The 13,781-nt window shown below is 35.5% G+C and overlaps 1 protein-coding gene across 3 annotated transcripts in view; it reads right to left on the bottom strand.

Annotated features, from left to right (window-relative positions):
* OLFM3 (olfactomedin 3) overlaps positions 1-13,781 on the bottom strand; it is a 201,042-nt gene that overhangs the window by 11,330 nt on the left and 175,931 nt on the right. For all 3 annotated transcript variants that reach the window (XM_025392128.1, XM_025392137.1, XM_025392120.1), the window contains one exon: positions 11,004-11,223. In XM_025392128.1, the coding sequence (XP_025247913.1) occupies positions 11,004-11,223 (220 nt within the window). The remainder of the gene's footprint in view (positions 1-11,003; positions 11,224-13,781) is intronic.

The following is a 13,781-nucleotide window of genomic DNA, read 5'->3' on the forward strand; positions in this document are numbered from 1 at the left end:
TAGCCATTTAGAGAATAGCTAGGGGAAGGCAGCATCTTAAAGTGGTTGGGGACATGGGTGAAAGAGTCTGCCTGGATTTGAATCCTGATTTTATCTCATTCACTGGAGACCTTGAACAATTTTATAACCTCTCAGTGTCTCACGTGTAACAATATATATATAATATCTATATCAAAGTGTTATTGAAAAGATTAAACAAAAAATAGAGGCTACATGTTTAAAATAGTGTTTGGTACATAGTTAAGTACTTAATAAATATTAGCTATTCTTATTGTTATTGCAAGGGCCTTAATATACTGCATGAGTTAAGAGGAACGAATAAACAGAAAGAAGATCAGTGTGTTTAGAATACACTTGGAACAGAAGACGACGAGGTTGGAGAGATGAGTAGTCCAGTAGTCCACATTAAATTTGTAAAATTTGTGAAGGAAAGATTTGGATTTTACTCTAGGAATGATGGAAAGTCATTGGATTATTTTAAAGGGAGAGGAGAGTGACAGAATGTAAGCTGCACCTGGCCGGGCGCGGTGGCTCAAGCCTGTAATCCCAGCACTTTGGGAGGCCGAGACGGGCGGATCATGAGGTCAGGAGATCGAGACCATCCTGGCGAACACGGTGAAACCCCGTCTCTACTAAAAAATACAAAAAACTAGCCGGGCGAGGTGGCGGGCGCCTGTGGTCCCAGCTACTCGGGAGGCTGAGGCAGGAGAATGGCGTAAGCCCGGGAGGCGGAGCTTGCAGTGAGCCGAGATCGCGCTACTGCACTCCAGCCTGGGCGACAGAGCGAGACTCCGTCTCAAAAAAAAAAAAAAAAAAAAAAAAAAAGAATGTAAGCTGCACCTTAGAAAGATCTCTCTAGCTACTGTATAGAATATTAATTGCAGAGTAGATAGAGTATAAACAGATAGTTTCATTAAAAGGTTATCTGTTGGGAGGCCGAGTTGGGTGGATCACGAGGTCAGGAGATCAAGACCATCCTGGCTAACACGGTGAAACCTAGTCTCTATTAAGAATACAAAAAAATTAGCCAGGTGTAGTGGCGGGTGCCTGTAGTGACAGCTACTTGAGAGGCTGAGGCAAGACAATGGCGTGAACCCAGGAGGTGGAACTTGCAGCATGCCACTGCACTCCAGCCTGGGCGACAGAGCAAGACTCGTCTCAAAATAAATAAATAAATAAACAAGTAAATAATAAAAAAGGGTTATCAGGCTGATTTAGGTGAAAGATGATGATGGAAGCAGTTGTGGAGATGGAGAAAAGTAGATGGACTTGGGGTATGTTTTTAGGATAAAATGGATAGGACTAGGCTTTGGATTAGATGTGAAGAAAGGGAATTTAAAAACTCAAAAAAAAAAAATCAAGGATAACATCTAGATTGTTGACTTGTCCACCTAGGCAGATTTTAGTGTCATTTACTCAGATGAAATGATTGAGGGAGGAATGGGTTTGGGAGCAAAAATCAACAATCCAACAAGGACAATTCTAAGTTGTTCATGACTGTAACACATACCAGTGGAAATAGTAATATGAATCTAGGGAACAGATACTCCTTTGAGTTTTGACAACACAGCTTTGATGATTGTTAGCATAATGATGACAGTGAAAGCCAGGAGTACATATTACCTTAGAGGGAAGGTATACACAGAAAAGAGAAAGGTATCTAGCACAGAACTCTGTAACTCACAATTTTTATAGGACTCAGCAAAGAAGCCCATGAATATATATAAGTGGGATAAAAAAAAATGTGGTATTAAGAAATCCAAAAGAAGAAAATGTTTTAAGAAGGATGTAGTACTGACCTGTGACAAATACCACTAAGATGTCTAGCAACAGAACATCAAAGAAATCACCATAAAATGTGGCAGCAAGAGTCGCTGCTGATTACAAAACTCAGATAAAGAGTGGTGATCCCAGAAAATGAACTGAAGTTGGTTTGAAAAGAACGTAAACCAAAGCAGCAGCTATAAAATATTCTTTCAAGGGAAAAGAAGCAGGGAGATAGGGGTAGGAAAATATGAGATTACAGGACATTTTATTGTTGTGCTGATGTTGGTTAAGAAAGGTTTGTTTATAAAACTAATCTAGTAGGGAGCAATACGCTGACGTTGTGAAAGACAATAATTAAATAAATGAAGTCCATGAGCAGATGGTAGTTTAATCTGTTTAGTAACCATGAGTAATCATGCTTCTATCTTTCCTTTTTTTATAATTTTTTGTGTGAGTGTCTGTCTGTTTTTACTCCCATTAATTTCCCAGGAAACGTTCTTAGAGTGCTATATTCCATCCAGGTTTGAACACTGAGGCATGAGTTAGCAAGCCTGGTTTCAAATCTAGGCCACAGCTTTCAGTCATCGTATGATGTTGGACAATGCACTTATTCTCTGGAGTGGAATTTCCTTATCTATAACGTGAAAATTCTGAGCTTGACATTTTTTCATTTTAACTAAGGAACACTGACTAGATAGTGGATCAACAGCATGTATATGCTGATAGAGAGAAGGTGGTATTTGTGGTTGTGGTAAAATAAACATCATCAGCGTTATGTTTATCATCACCATCATCTACCGTTATTCTCAGGAAGCAAAAAGCTGACAGAGCTCTCAATGTTGATTTCTTCTTAGTAGATGCTTCCCTCACAAATGGTTATTGATTTCCTAAGCTAGAATTCATCTTGCCAAATGAACTTAGTAAAATTAAAGTTACAGGAATGTATAAAATTGGCAGCGTTTTTGTTTATAATTTTGTGTACCTTAGTGTTAAGTAAACATAGGTATCCCCAGATTCTAATGGAGCACAGATATTGTAAAATGTGGTAACATAAAACAAACAATAAGAGTCATTTTTTATTTCTCAGCTTCCTCAAACTAGCTTTTGTTCGAATAAATCATTATCTTTCTCACTTTACTCTCACTTTTTATGAGGACAAAGGGAGCCAGACAGAAAGGGTAATTTTCCCAAATGCCTGGAAGACAAATGTTCCTGCAAAGGTGGATGGCAAAGAAGGAAGTTAGGAGTCTTGCTTCATTGATTTTCTCCTGCTCTGCTCTTCTGTCTGCAGTAAGATATGGAAACATTAGCATTTATAAAATATTGCATGTGCACATTGTGTGTATTCAGAAAATGTACTGAAATATACATCTTACCAAATGTAATAATTGAAGGAAGTGATCATTTTATTTCTATCATGACTTTTGGACATTAAATTTCTTATAATAGGTTACAATCTATATTTATCAATCAATAGCTCAGGAAAAGCTATCATTTGGGATTCAGCAGGACGATCAGTTGTTTGCACTAATGAAGTGTAAAAACCATCTGTCCTCTCTTTTATGTATATATATTTCTTACTCTGTAATATCCTGCACTAATAGCTTCTGGATTCGAATCCTAAGGCCATGCCTTTATAAACAAATCAAATGGATTATTGAATATGTTTATGGACAGAATGGTATTTCTTTTTACTTAAGGCCATCAGAGAACTCATGCATTAAGAAATACTGCTAAATACAGAACAAAATGGAGTCTCTTATGTCTACTTCTTTCTATATAGACACAGTAACAGTCTGATCTTTCTTTCTTTTCTCCACAATTTTTTGCTACCATGTGAGGAGACAGCCATCTGTGGACAAGATTTTAAGAAATCATCACTCCATGAAATCTTGGAAGCTTCTCTTTAGGTAGAGGCACATCAACTCTGAATGACCGCATGGAGGACAAACCCCACCAATAGGTCCACCTGCTGAGTGTTTTTATGTGATCAAAAAATAAATGTTTATTTTGTTTGAAAAAAAAAAAAAGAAAGAAATACTGCTGATTTGATCTTTAAAGTCTACCTATTTAGGTACTTAAAATAAGTTTGTCTGTACCATACATTTGGTAGTAAAATAAATTTATATTATTTAAACTTTTATTTGTCTAGTCTTACAAATTATACTAGTGAGGGAAAGGTAGAGATAAGAATGGATATTTAAAATATTTTGTTGGATAGAGCACCTGAATGAGTTTCTAATGACTATCTGGCTAATGGGATCAAGAATAATATGAACATGTCTAAATAACACACATTTTGCAATGTTAACACAGTTTTACCATTTTTATTATTTTTGAAACTTCCTTGACTCTTCCTTTTACCTTTTCTAGGATTAAGCCTATATTATGAACTTTTTTTTTTAAGGACAAGCCTGTTCAGCATTCAAACTGAACGACGACTTGTGTTATGAAATCCCAACTAATTTTACAATTCCTATTTGCCTTTGGAAATACAGGTTTTATATTATTAAGAGGCTCGTAATTTAGTTGTAATCTAGAAAAATGTAGGAGATAAAAGGAGGACAATTAATGATAAATAAATATATGATAAAATTTACCAATTACCAAAAATGTGGCTAAAATATAACTAAGGTTGCAGAGTTCCAGAAGAATGAATAAAATGCATAGACAATGGAGACATTGCCATTCTATTTTACAACCTCGAATTTTGGGAAGAGCAAGACTCCTTTTGATAAATGACTTATTTAAAGATTCAATTTAATTTAAAGGAATATTCTTATAAATTTCCTCTATTACATTTCTGAGTCAAACCTCACTCCTCTCTACCTGAGGCACACAGCTTGACTTTTTTGTTAATTCCTGCTTTCACTGAGATCTTCAGTGTCTCTTGCTTTAAGTGCTAATAAAGCAAAGTATCAGATGTTTTGGAATGAGATACTGCATTGCCATTGAAGACAGGACAGTTGGCAATGACAACAAACATGAAAAAAAGGCTGTGCTTTTATTTTCCTTTTCCCCCAGAAGCTTTTTGGCTTTGTAAAAGATATTGATGTGTTTTATATTTGATACACATTGATTTATTTCTTGAAAGCAACTTGAAGCTTTTGATTTTACAAATTAAATTTGCTCTCGAACATTCTGCAGACACTAATTTTTGTCCACTATGTTTCAGGTATATTGTGATGGTCTCCCAAAATTCAGCTAGAACAAGACGTTGATTCTGATCTCTCAGTGCAGGGAGAATTTATCTATAAGGGTATGAAGATTTAAAACAAAAAAACAAATGGGCATTTTCTGTAAAATGTATTAATGTACTAAGTGTCATGGGAGAGCAGGGGAGGTGGTTGTGGAAGACTATGCCGGGGGAATCCAACCACATTAATAGTTAAAGTGGGAAGGAAGAGTGTCCCATGACAAGGGAGAGGAAGTTCAATGTCAAGAAGGTAAAGAAAGCATGCACAATTGAGAAACTGAAAGATTAGAATGGTTAAAACTTAGAGTGAGTGCATGATGAGAACCTGAGAACTCAAGGCCTGGAGAATCGGGCAGAGTTCATTTCATGAAGACAAAGCATGCAAAGGTGTTTGGATTCCATTTTAAACGTAAGCCACTTGAATACAGGTGTAATATAACAAGATTTGTATTGGGGAAAGATCACACTAAATATTTTTTAGTGAGGGAGAGCTAAAAAAAATGGTTAGGAGGCCATTTGAGTAACTCAGTTGAAAAGTCACGAATGACACTCTGAATTAGGCTGGTGGAAGTGACGATGCAGAAGAGGTGGTTTTGAGAAATTGGTGAGAGGGGAGATAAAAGATGCAGTGATTACATGGTGGTGTGAAGCTTAGGGAAGAATCAGAAATGAATCTAACTTCTTTTTTTCCATAACAATTGGGTGGATGGTGGCTCTATTCATTAAATTAAAGTTATAGATGTATCTAGGGTTTTTTTTTTTATTATTTTGTACCCCACAAAAGACATTATGTGTGAGGAAAGAAATCTCAGTCTTTGAACTCAGAAGGACTTCCATGTAAAGTGATTGCCTCTAACACGAATCTTTGACAAGTTAATTTAAACTTTCTGAGTATCTGTTTTAGTGAAGTTGTTGATACTAATGCCTAAACCAGAGGTCTTGCATAGATTGGAAATAGCACATGTGAAGCAGCTGGCCTAGTGCTTGTCAAGCAGTAGGCACTCAATATTGCTGTAGTTATTGACTTATGTGTCAGACGTCCCCACTAAAATGTAACCTTGACAGGAAGAAGATGGTCTCCTTCCCATCCTTGTATCCACAAATACTTAGCAAAATGCCAGCACACATTAGAGAGTCAATAAATAATTGTTAAATTAAAGTATTAGCCCATAGATAATTTGGTTCTTGTTTAAAAACTAATTTGGCAGAAACAGTAAAGATAGTAACTCAAGTCTCTACTTGTGACCTTAAGTTTCTAGTGTTCCTTCTGTTAAACATGAAGTCTCAAAGTTGTGTCATAGAATCTAGTGCTTCCCTAGATGGCACCAAACCACTGCCCTAAAACGGCACTAACACGACAGAGTCAGGGGCAGAGGACTGGAAAGCTGGAAAGTCTTATTATAATCTACATTAAACATCTATTTTGTGTTCTCAGGGGTGTGTACAAACTTTAACCATGTTTTTTCAGTAGAATTCTCACATACATACAATTACATTCTGCATATCTAGGAATGTGATATGATTCAGTTAAGAACGGGGACTTCATTCTATTCCGTCTTTCATTGGAGTACATTAAGGACATAGAAAAGGACATTACTGTACCTCATTCAGGCCAGAGGGTCCATTGCTATTGACAGACTTTCCTAATTTCTCCAAATCTTTAATTCTGTAGTAGAAATAAGCAAAATGGTGCCCATGGTGCCCCAGTGGTCTTGATGCGTTGTGATTCCTTTGGGGCCTTATTTACCATTTGGGGGTAACTTAGATTTTGTAGGCAATGAGACTAGCTTGTTTTTAGCATCTTAAAATTCATGTGATGTACGCTGTGACATTTATTTAAAAGCAAATCCACTGAAAACGTGAGGGAAAACACATTCATCATTGTTGCAATTTTATTGTTTCTCTCTAATCCATTTCTACCCTGTACTAATTGGCCATGTGGGTTAAGAAGCATTTGTGTAGAGTGAAGATGCCATTGATGAATAAGCCTTCTTGCTCTTGTTACTATATTGCTGATTCTATAATTATCCAGTGTCCCACTCTAGAGCTGAGCAGCATAGCAACTGAATTATAGGCGCTTTTGGAACAACTGAGCCCCTGATAATGCTTTTTTTTCTCTACCCTTTCTGTTAATGGTCCTGATGTTAGTATCAGTTTTCTTCCCTAAGTGTATGCATTCTGATATATGGATAATTGGGCGTTTATTTATGAGATAATATTAGCCTTGGAGTTCAAGGGTTCTCAGCGATGAACTGATCCAAACTGTACCAATTGCCAGGAAATGTAAACACTAAATTGAGTGTTAATCAAACTATAACCTACTGCTATACTTAAAGTTATATGTTTCATTTCTTCTGCAATTGTGTATATACATACACATATTTATGCACCATATATAATAATATATATAATATATACTACCGCACATCTTCTTTCAAATAGAGTGGCTCTTTTAAAAATGAAAAATATGAAGTTTCAATTATTTATTTTTTCAGCAACCATGTGGCTTTATACTTCACTGTATAAATGACTGTATGGCTCTGCCTGGACGTTTTCTACATTGTAATTAAGGGTTGTGGTCCAGTCGATAAAATATCCTCTTTGCTCAGGAGATGCTCAATAAGTGGTTAATTGACCTAAACATGGTGGGATAGTAAAAACTATCCAGTTCTTGAGATAAAAAGCATGAAAAAGTTACATTCATTGTTTGTGGCAATGGCCTCTCTACTAAGTGAATAAAAAGTTGAGGATGGCTAATAATCTACGAAAGCATTTATGAAATGTGGGAACTATTTTCAGTATTTTATAAAATCATCTCCACTAATTTATGTAGCAAACATCTCATTAAATAAGAAAGTTGAATACCGATTTTATTGCTATTTGACATTTGTATTATGTTAGTTGCCAAGTTTTGTTTTAGGTTAGCTAAAATAAAAATGAATATTGATTAATTAAAGCAGTTTATTTGACAATCAAATTATTTCTAACATTGTGATCCACTGGAGAAAATTAATTAAAAAGATTCGTGATGTTACACACATTAAGGATCAAGTCCTAAGCATAAGGATGCTATAGAAATATTATGCAAAATTAAACAGGAAGAATAAAAAGGATGAATGTGTGCCTATTTAGATTAACCCTCTTTGTCCAAAATATCTTTTTCAGTATTGGAAGGGGCTATATGTGGGGGGTTATATGTGGGTTAGAAAAAACAAACAAATGGGGTTAAAAAAGAGCTGAGGAGAATATAGAACTACCCAGCTGCAGTACAGATTATTTCCGTCTAGGTAAACCAGACAGAATACCTGTAGAAGGAAAGCTCATTTCTAAAATTGAGCAAATCCCAGAAGTTGTTTTCTGTGTTGTTCATTCAAAAACATAACTGACATACTTTTAAGTTTCAGGAAGTTTACTAACTAGAATCATTCTATTGCCTATCCTTACTTCAGTAGAGTGCATTTGTACTCAGCAGATGCTGGGTCACTACATGCAATGCCTATGTGCTTGGGTTTATTGTGACATGCTAGGAATAAAAGAGTGAATTGATTCTCAGGGTCTGGAATGGTTTCTCTATAACAAATGGACCTCCTCCTCAAAAGAAAGTCAAAACCCCACACAGACAAATCCTACAGATTGTCACTTGCAGAAAATCTTTAACCAGATATTTTATGAGCTAATACAAAATGCATCTGGATATTTCTTTGTAAACTTCATATTATTGAGGACACTGGGTAATTCTTCATTTGAGATTTACTTCTTATCTTATTTTGTGGAGAAAACATCTGGCAAGCCCTGTCACTAATATGGACATTAAACTAAAGATATTTCTTAATATAAAAAGAATCAAATATAACAGCAAAATTTCCTTATGTAAGTAATGTTTACCTATTGTATATTAACCATAAACTCCACAACTTGAATTATAAAAGCAGAGCATGTAAAAGAATTATTTAAGTGTTATGTTAAATAAATAACTTTTCCCTTGCTTAGTCTTATAATGTCCTGCCATTTTGGCTCAAATAGGATGTGGCTAAAAAGATGCGTCTCTTGTTATGAGTAAAACAGATAATTCTCTGTTACTTGAGATAGGTAATACTCTGTTGAAAAGTGTGTAAATTATTCCTATGACTCCTTATAGAGTAAATTCATTCACCAGATATTTATTGAGTGACTTTTCTTCACCAGGTAGTTTTCTAGGCATTGGAAGATACAACATGTAGAGTGAACATGATAGACATTGTTCTTGTCCTCGGAAAAAAAGTCTAGCAAGACACATTGTACCACACATGCAATGATAATGAAACGAGAGAAATCCAATCATTAGTGAAATATCAGGGTTTGGAAGTGCCTGGCAAGGACACAAGCCTAGTCCGGGAAGGCAATGAATGATTCTAGCAAGACACAACATTTAAACTGAGACCTGACGAATGAATAGTTTATCACATGTGGCAGGTGAAAGTGTGTTGATGGAGGCTGGGTACATAGGGGAAGGAGTGTTTCAGGAGCAGAAACAACCAGCATCGTATAACAGCTCCATGGTAAGACAGTGTAAGGCACACATGACTGGGACTTAGTATGTGACGAGAGAAGTGGCAAAAACTAAGCCTGGAGATACAGAAGGGGCCACACGTGAAGGGTCACGTAAGCCATGGACTGTATCCTATGACATAAGGTATCCATAGGAGATTTTAAGCAGAGCAAAATAATTTCAGGTTTATACTTCAGAAAATCCCTTGGGCAATAATGTGTACAATGAGTTAGAGAGGAATGAAAACTGGAATCACAGAATCTATTATACAAAGTTGACTGTTAGGAGACCAACCGTAAATGAAAAAATGCAGACTGTGTTTGACGAGGAATACAGAGCTGAGGATTCTTGAACGTGTGTTTAGGCCTTCAGGTTTACCTTATTTCCTCCTGATTCATTTTGTTGGATTCTTTTAGAAATCCTGTTATGATGACAGAGGAGCCTCTAATGTAGCAATTTCCCACACTATTTTGAGACTGTGATAACCAAATGCAACATTTTGCATTTTGGATCTCTTTTTATCACTTGAAGCATATTTGTAAAATAGTCTTTACAATGTTCTTGTAAGCCACTCAGATTTTATTTTAAATGTTTACATTTATTCACTAAAGTCTTCTTTACTAGAAATTAATCATTTTTTTGTGTGTTCTTTACTTCTCTTCCCAATTTTCCTGATCCACAAAAGGATGTATTTATCTTGAGAGAACACTTTCTATGGGTATTGACTTGCCCTCCCTGTCATGTCACATCATGTCAACAACTAAAATACTGATCCTAAATAAACTTGTAACTCTTCCTTATTCGATTCCTGACCACTTGTTTATTTCACATTCAAGTTGCAGACTAGTCCCATGTTGACTTAAACTGAATAATTAGCTCATGGATATCATGAAAGAATTTGTAACTCAGACCAGATTGGACCACACATTTTAGGAGGCAAGAACTAGAGTCCATGACCCATGCATGTCACATGCTTGATTCTTTACGTAGTGGTGAGTTCCTATTGAAGTAGTTGCCACCTTATCATTTCTTGAGTAGATCAGAGCAGTTGATGGCAATTCTGTAAATTGGAGGAATTGTTTCCATTTTCTTTAATAATTGCTGTTTGACATTTGGTCCCAGGATAACTTACCTTTCCCTAGTCTCTAAATTTCTCCACTAAGCAAAAAAAAAAAAAAAAGCCTTTTCCTCTAGCCAAGCAATGACTGATATCACATATTGGAAAATGAAATGTATATCCACTAGTGTAGTCCATAGAATTGACTGTATTTGCCAGACTACTTATTTGAAGCCACCAAATGGTAACACAGTGCTCTAAAAATCAACAAATCATTAGTCTAGCGCAGAGTACCCACACATGCTTAAGTCATTAGGGGACACTTCACACTTAGAAAATGGGCTCTGGTTTCTTTCTAATTAGATATTTTATGACTCTTTATAAAACGTAAGAACACAATTTTCTTTGAAACTATATAAAAATGTAACTTAGACAAATGAAATTGCCATACTCACTTAGCTTTTTCATGCAGTCACGAAGTCTGGTTTCCAAGCTCAGTACTCTTTGATGTAGTTCCTCGTAGTCATAGGCACCAATTTCCTCCTGAATTCCAGTGAGGACAGCAGACAGATTCCGTATTTCCTCCTTGAACTGGGTGATTAACTTAGCATCTGTTTTGTACTGTTCCAGCACAGGGATCAAAGGCAGGAGCTCATCCATTTTCTCTTTCAACTCCTGTGAAAAGCAGTCTATTGTTCCTGAGAGTCATTTAAAACAGATCATGCTACTCTGTTCCTTTTATTATGATACTTAAAGGAAATTATTAAAACAGTTTCAACATTTCTTATTGATTTTTGGTTGAAATTAGGTATTTTGTGAAAATTTAAGTGGTCATTTGATGATTAGTAGTAAGTCCATTTATTTCAGCTTTTCTATACAAGAATCTTTCTTTAATGCTTACTTTTCTACAGCAAATGTCTCCTTATTATAATTAGAAAAACTTCCTATAGTAGAAACTATGGGTTATATACTATCTCGTTTTCTGGTAACATTTTATATAGTGAACGATGTATTATCTAATTAAGAAATATAAGCAGAATCCATCTTCTAATTATGAATTAAGTTTGAATAAAGTGACTGAAAATAGATCAAATACCCTATGATTGTCCAGTTGAGTCTAATCATCCACCTACTAAATATCCATGTTATGGGGCACATACAGAAAATTTTGGACTCTGGATCAGCTTTTCTCTGACACTTAGAATTTTTCCATCATGGCCATCTACCAACTTTGTTTTTCCTTTGTGCTCAGGTATTCCTTGATCTTTTAAATATCAATTTTAGCACAACTTCATTATGAGGTAAGTTTAGAAAGTATAATAAATCACGTGAAGCTTCCCAAGGCTCAAAGAAATGTATGTTACTGTTTACTAATTTGAATTATTACCTATACTTCGACTCCATTTATTTTACCATAGATAATTTAGAGGTCGTTATGTATGGCAGAATTGCTTGCCCATGTAGTGAATTAACTCTTTAAGAAACCAAAGTGTGTAATTTATGTAACAGATGAGCCAGTTACACAGAGTTGTTTGAAGCTGAAGCATTGACTTTCATCAAACACACACACACACAAATACACACACACACACACACACGAAGTGTATGTTGTCAAGCAGTATCCCTCACCCCTAGCCATAACAGGACTGAAACATGCCTACAATTTCACCTTAGTCTCTAGACATGTCACCTTTACTTTTTTCTCTTTAACTTCATAGTAGTGGATAGGTGTATATATATGCATATATATATATGCACTTATTTATTTCAGGAGTTTGATTCAATTATTAATTTATTAGAAATAATATCATTTGTGGAAAGAGTTGTCCCTCTTATGATTATTTGAGAATAATACATAGGTGCTGTCAGAAATCATACTGTACACTAATGTAAGGAGCTGAAAATTGCATTTTTAGATTACATTCAGGAGATGCTATTACTATAAATGCATTAAAATAGCAGGAGCTCTCATTGCTGCCCTGATTTATGGGCTTGAGTTTCTTGTGGGGAAATTTCCACTTGCTCTGTAAGTTCAGAATCTTTGAATTTGTTCACATGTACATATTGAGTGGGAGGCTATGGAGATACTTAATAATGAGAAAGATTCATAAATATCACAGTCAAAGGCAGAATTGCAGAGCTTTGCTCATTTTGTCAGCTCATTTGGAAACAGACTTATCAGAGTATCTTGCAGCATCCCTAAAGGAAGACACAATTGTTTCATTAGGATTTTAATGAGAATATTTCTGTTAGTATCATTTTCTGCACATTATAACAACTGTTACAATCAAAGGTTTTACATCATACTATGGCCATATTTAAAAGAGAGCAATTCAATGTGAAAATGCTGGTAGCTTTTCTTCTCCCTCAATTCAAAACTAGGTATTTAGATTTGTTAATCTTTTCAACAATTCCTAAGTTGATGATTGGCAATCAATTGTGAAACTCTGGAAACTTATATGAGAGCATTAGAAAGTCCACCCAATGCTCATATCAAATACTTAAAAGATTACAGTAGAATAGCATAGATCTGTGTTTGCTAATTTCTTCTAATATTTCACTTTCTACTATGTTGCTTTTATATCCAAGTTCTTAGCTAGACTAAGCCAACATCAATCTCTTCATCTAATAATGACAATCTCAAGTATAGTAGTTGGTATAAGCTTTCTGTCTGAAAGAGTGTAGAAGACAAAACCTACTTAACATTCTTGATAAGATGGAAATTGTGTATCAGAGGGAATTTTTTTTTTTTTCTTTTGAGACGGAGTCTCGCTCTGTCGCCCAGGCTGGAGTGCAGTGGTGCGATCTCGGTTCACTGCAAGCTCCACCTCCGGAGTTCACACCATTCTCCTGCCTCAGTCTCTTGAGTAGCTGGGACTACAAGCGCCTGCCACCACACCTGGATAATTTTTTTTTGTATTTTTAGTAGAGACGGGGTAGGAAGATTTTTTAAAAAGTATTCTTCAATATTGAATTTACTTTGGAATGTTCCATTTCCTCTTTTCAAGTATAGTACTAGCACCTAGAACAAAATCCAGCTCATGGTAGGTCTCAACAAATAAATAAACTCCACAAATATATGTTGAGCACCTAATGATTATTATTTGTAATTCACAGACCTAAAGTCTACTTGGAGAAACAATGCAGCATTAGTGTTAGGAGGTATAAGTCTGGAGTTGGATTTTGTGTGTTGAATCTTGGTTCTCATGCATATTAGATATATGTCTCTGGAC

Source organism: Theropithecus gelada, chromosome 1 (assembly GCF_003255815.1).
Source record: "Theropithecus gelada isolate Dixy chromosome 1, Tgel_1.0, whole genome shotgun sequence".
In the NCBI taxonomy this organism is placed as follows: Eukaryota; Metazoa; Chordata; class Mammalia; order Primates; family Cercopithecidae; genus Theropithecus; species Theropithecus gelada.